Here is a 5,968-nt window from a genome sequence, read left to right on the forward strand (position 1 = left end):
ATATGAGTATATCCTCGGGGAACAACAGGAGTCTCCATAGTACCTCCCCTGCACTCGCACGGTGCACCATATAGTAGTTGTATTAAAGTATTCTTATTGGGGGGAGGGCTGAATCCTCCCCTCGTGGCCCGAGGGTTGAGGGTTAGGACTATCATTAGGGCTATCAGCAGTACCTTGGTCATCATGGGGGAGGGTACGGCGCAAAGTCAGTTTGAGGGGATTGTTCTTACTCCGGTCAACAGTCCAGGTGACATCAGCTTTAGTGGACTTGATGAGGTCAGAAAATGGGTCCACCGGCTTGACGTGTGTGTAATGGATCCAGGCAGCTATGCTGTCCACCTTGATGGCTGTCGGCGTTGTCAGGATGATCTGGTAAGGTCCTTTCCACCTGGGTTCTAGGGTCTCTTGTCGATGGCGTTTGACAAGGACCCAGTCACCTGGCCGGAGCTGGTGTGGAGTAGGTGGGGGTCCTGTTGCATATAGCTCTTTTAGTTTGGGCCAGATTGTCTCGTGTATCCGCTGTAAGGCTTGGAGGGAAGACAGGAAATTATTTTCTGGGTCCAATTGGATAAGGTTAGTCTTTAGATTAGGGATGATAGGAGGAGGCCTACCATGCATTATTTCGTAGGGAGTAAATCCTAGCTTATAGGGGGAATTTCGCACCCTAAACAGAGCGTAGGGGAGTAGGACTACCCAGTTAGCGCCAGTCTCCATGGTCAATTTAGTCAAGGTCTCTTTTAAAGTTCTATTCATCCTTTCTACCTGTCCTGAACTCTGGGGGCGGTATGCACAATGTAATTTCCAATTAGCCCCAAGTATGGAAGCCAGATCCTGACTTACCTTAGAAACGAAGGCTGGCCCGTTGTCGGACCCTATCATAACTGGAAAGCCATACCTGGGCAGGATCTCTTCTAGTAGCTTCTTAGCTACTATTTGTGCAGTCTCATTCTTGGTTGGGAATGCCTCAGTCCAACCTGAAAAGGTATCTATAAACACCAGTAAATATTTATACCCATATTTGCCAGGCTTTACCTCTGTGAAGTCCACTTCCCAGTAGGCTCCAGGCTGGTTTCCTCTCTCCCGGATGCCAGTGGTTGGCGGGTGGGTGCTGGCATTATGGAGTTGGCAGACTGCACAGTCAGCAACCAGTCGTTCAGTCTTCTCGGAGACATTTTTAATTTTAAGTCCAGTCTGCCTGATGAGATCCTGTAGCCGTCGGGCGCCCAAGTGGGTGCTACGGTGGATCCGTTCAAGGACCAGGGTTCCTAGTCTCTCAGGAAGGAGGATATTGTTCTTAGCGTCCCGCCACCATCCGTCTCTAACCTGGGTTAGAGGGAGCCTGCTCATCCATCTGATGTCATCCTCCGAGTAGTCGGGTTGGGGCGGTAGTTCCCGGGGGCCTGGATCCGGCAGTTGCAGGGGAAGTAATGGTATTGGAGTGTGTGCCGCCTTTCGAGCCATCTGGTCTGCCAAATTGTTGCCTCGGGCGACTGGATTCGTGGGTTTTTGATGCCCCGGGCAGTGTACAATGGCTAGCTTTTTGGGTTCCCATATGGCCGCTAGCAAGGCCAGGATTTCCTCTTTGTTCTTGATGTCTTTGCCCTCTGCTGTGAGTAGTCCCCGCTCTCGGTATATTGCCCCATGTATATGTGCGGTAGCGAAAGCATACCGGCTGTCTGTGTATATGGTAGCTTTTTGGCCTTTGCTCATCTTGAGAGCTTGGGTCAGGGCAATTAATTCAGCTTTTTGGGCTGAGGTCCCTGGGGGGAGAGTCTCTGCCCATATCACCTCAGTTTCTGATGTTACTGCTGCCCCCGCATACCTCTGACCTTGCTGGACAAAGCTGCTGCCGTCAGTGAACCATGTGACTTGTGCATCCGGTAGGGGCTGGTCACGTAGGTCTTCCCGAACCCCATGGATCTGGGCCAGTACCTCTGCACAGTCATGGAGTGGGGAGTCCAAATCTGGGTCAGGTAATAGGGAGGCAGGGTTTAATGCCCGCGGCGGAGTGTAGCTGATTCTGGGGGGATTTAACAGTAGACCCTGGTAGTGGACCAATCGAGCATTGCTCATCCATCGGTCGGGAGGCTGTTTGAGAACCCCGTCGATGGCGTGGGGGGTGGTGACATGTAACTCCTGCCCCATAGTTAGTTTGTCAGCATCCTTTACCATTAGGGCCGTGGCGGCGATCATCCGGAGGCAAGGAGGCCAGCCGGCAGCCACTGGGTCCAATTTTTTTGATAGGTAAGCAACAGGCCTGGGCCAAGGACCGAGGGGCTGGGTCAACACGGCCTTAGCTATGCCTTTGCTTTCATCTACAAAGAGGTGGAAGGGTTTGGAGACATCAGGGAGACCCAGGGCGGGTGCGGAAAGCAAGGCAGTTTTGATCTGCTGAAATGACTGCTCAGCCTCTTCTGTCCATTCAAAGGGCGTCTGCTCTTTGGTGGCTAGGTATAGCGGTTTGGCCATTTCAGCAAATTTGGGTATCCATAAACGGCAGAACCCAGCCGACCCCAAAAATTCCCTCACCTGTCGAGGCGTGGTGGGTCTGGGGATGCGGAGGACGGTTTCCTTCCGTGCATCTGTGAGCCATCGTTGCCCCCCTTTCAATAGGTATCCCAGGTAAGTTACCTCAGGCCTGCAGATCTGTGCTTTCTTGGCAGAGGCTCGGTATCCCAGGGTGCCGAGAGTCCGTAGGAGGTTTCTGGTTCCCTGCAGGCAGGCTTCAGCGGTCTCAGCAGCTATTAAGAGATCATCAACATACTGCAGGAGGGTTACATTGGGGTTTTGTCTCCGGTACTCACTGAGATCCTCGTGTAGGGCCTCATCAAACAAGGTAGGCGAGTTTTTGAATCCTTGGGGAAGTCTGGTCCAGGTGAGTTGTCCGTTTATACCTCTCTCGGGATCTGACCATTCGAAGGCAAAGAGTTCTTGACTTTTGGGCGCCAAGGGTAAACTAAAAAAGGCATCTTTGAGGTCCAGCACAGTATACCATTGTTTTTCTGGACTAAGGGCGCTCAAAAGAGTATATGGATTGGGCACAGTATGATGGATGTCTATGACCCGTCTGTTAACTTCCCTCAGGTCCTGCACTGGGCGGTAGTCTTTACTGTTAGGTTTGCGGACTGGCAGCAGGGGTGTATTCCAGGCCGACTGGCAGGGACGCAGTATCCCCAGGTCAAGAAGCCGGCGAATATGAGGAGTGATACCAGTCTTGGCCTCTAGGGGCATGGGATATTGTCGGACACGTGCAGGATCTGCCCCCGGTTTGATCTCTATGAATAGGGCTGGGCGATGTTTGGCTAGTCCCACCCCCCCTGTTTCTGCCCATGCTTCGGGGAACTGCTGAAGCCATGACTCTATATCTTGATTTTGGGAGGGTGGTTCCTGGTGAAGTCGGTACTCATCTTCCAAGTTCAGGGTGAGCACAGATATGGGTTGGTCGTGAGGGTCTGTTACGATTGGCCCCTCTGGCCGAAAATGAATTTGTGCTCCCATTTTAGTGAGTAAGTCTCTCCCCAGTAAGGGGCAAGGGCTATCAGGAATGACCAGAAAGGTATGGGTTATCCTTCCCGTGCCCAAGTCCATAGTTCTCTGAGTGGTCCAAAGGTAACGTTTGACTCCCGTAGCTCCCTGGACCCAGGAGGATTTGTTAGAAATTTTCCCGTGGGGCTTAACCAAGACCGAATGCTGTGCCCCTGTATCCACCAGGAATTGGACTGGTTTCCCCTCCACTCGTAGGGTTACCCTGGGTTCGGGGAGGGGGTCCGAACCCCGTCCCCCCTAATTTGTATCATGTGTAAACAGGACTGGGGTGGCATTCGGTTGCCATTGCCCCTGGTCGGGGCGCGGCTGCCTTTTCTTGGGGCATTCCCGAGCCCAGTGGCCCTTTTCCCTGCAATAGGCACATTGATCTCTGTCCAATGGTCGCCTGGGAGGTCGAGTGGCTGGGGGGCCCTCTTGATCTTTCTGAACAATGGCGGCCAGGACTTTAGTCATTTTCTCAGTGGCTTTAAGTTGTTTATCCTCTGGGGCGTCTCGGTTATTAAAGACGCGCTGGGCGATACGGAGTAAGTCCTGTATCTGTTTGCCCTCCAGATCTTCTAACTTCTGGAGTTTCTTTTTAATATCAGGGGCTGCCTGGTTAACGAAGGACATTACAATGGCGGCCTGATTTTCGGGGGCCTCTGGATCCATAGGGGTATACTGCCTAAAGGCTTCCATTAATCTTTCTAAATAAGAGGAGGGACTTTCTGTTCTACCTTGTACAATTGAATATACCTTGGCCAAATTAGTGGGCTTGCGCGCGGCAGCCCGGAGACCCGCCATTAGAGTCTGGCGATAAATGAGCAGTCGTCCCCTACCTTCTCCGGTGTTATAGTCCCAATCATCCTGCGGGGGGCGAGTTAAGGGAAAAGCTGCATTGATGAGGTCAGGGTTAGCGGTGGGTTGACCATTATCTCCCGGAACCAGTTTTCTCGCCTCCAGCTGGATTCGCTCCCGTTCTTCGGTAGTGAATAGGATCCGGAGGAGCTGTTGGCAGTCATCCCAGGTGGGCTGATGAGTGAACATAACGCTATCTAGAAGAGCTATCAAGTCTTTAGGATTATCAGAAAAACGGGCATTCTGGGTTTTCCAATTATATAGGTCACTGGTAGAGAATGGCCAATACTGGAGTCGGGGGTTCCCTGTCTCATCGGGAGGGCCTATTTCTCGCAGGGGTAGGGCTATGGTGGAATCAGGATGGCGGAACCCTGGGTCGCGCTGAGTGCGTCCGCGAGTGCGCCCAGCCGGTCCCTGGGAATTATTTTCATTGGGCAGGGGGACCGGTAGCGCCTCTGCCTCTCGGTCCTCCGGTTCTGGCCTGGGTGGCCCTCCGGGAGGGGCCGCAGGAGGTTCTACCAAGGGGAGAGGAGCAGAGCCAGGAGCAGGAAGGGGGACTGGTTGTGGGGCCAAAGGAGGAGATTGATATGGGGGGGGTTCTAGGAGAAGGAGGTCTTGGCTGTCAGAGAGTATGGGTGCAGTTCGGGTCTGAGGCTTGGGAGGTTTAGTTGGTCGGGCCGCAAGGATCTTATATGACCCTGATGACAAAAAGGGGGTCATCCAGGGAAGAGGGTTTTCTACCAGGTCCTGCCATACCAGGATGTAGGGGATCTGGTCCGGATGGCCTTCTTTTCCTGGCAAGAAAACTCTAGATTTAACTTTTAGGATTATAGGAAGACAAAAGGTACCCTCGGTGGGCCAGCCAACCCCGAAAGTTGGCCATTCAGAGCGGCAGAAGGTAATTAGTTTTCTTTTCCGGATGTCCAGACTGAAGTTGTGTCCTCGGGACTTTACATCCCCGAAATTAGCGAGAAGGAGGGAGAGGGGGGTACTCTGTGCTTGGCCCATGTCTAGGTCCTGGAAGAGATTGATTAGAAAAGGTTACTCTGAAAACAAAAGTGATTAAGAGCAGTCCCAATAGCGGAGTCTGTAAAAGGAGGAAGGGGAGGTTATCGCGTGCGCGCTTCAGATGGGCTGTCCGCCCCAGATGGGTCGTGGTGGACGTCTCCAACCACACCCGACTAGGTGTCCTATAGCGCGTCCGCCAGGACTGTCCTAGTCCCCAAAACAGAAGGTACCCTGAGCCGGCTTACTTACCGATCGGTTGTCAGCGATGACCCGTTGACCTGATGTCTGGTGGGCTTGGGGGCATCCCGGACGAGCCCCCAAATGAAATGCCCGAGGTCGCGAGGCCCCTCCACAAGACCACCAGAGTCGAGAGTCAAAGCCAAACGGCAAGGGTCATTTATTGCAGGTTCGAACCTGGACCTCCGCGCACTCGTTGCCGGTGACGCTAAGAGGTGCTGGCGGAGTTTAGTACAGCTCTTTTATAGACCGGTACAAACATAGTTGCCGATTGGTTGACTTTTAAACAAAGACACTAGTCGCCGATTGGTTGACTTTTAAACAGAGACACTAGTCGCCG

At 52.9% G+C, this 5,968-nt stretch overlaps 1 protein-coding gene across 1 annotated transcript; it reads right to left on the reverse strand.

Annotated features, from left to right (window-relative positions):
- Positions 1–605: 605 nt before the first annotated feature.
- Positions 606–5,859, reverse strand: LOC113616969 (uncharacterized). Its single transcript, XM_027100314.1, is given in 2 exon segments — positions 606–1,964; positions 2,632–5,859. Coding segments are annotated over 2 exon segments (2,922 nt in total). The 5' UTR covers positions 5,392–5,859; the 3' UTR covers positions 606–1,802.
- Positions 5,860–5,968: the final 109 nt, after the last annotated feature.

This window comes from Aethalodelphis obliquidens, unplaced genomic scaffold (genome assembly GCF_003676395.1).
Source record: "Aethalodelphis obliquidens isolate GAN/ISIS:26980383/991018 unplaced genomic scaffold, ASM367639v1 scaffold1054, whole genome shotgun sequence".
NCBI lineage: Eukaryota > Metazoa > Chordata > Mammalia > Artiodactyla > Delphinidae > Aethalodelphis > Aethalodelphis obliquidens.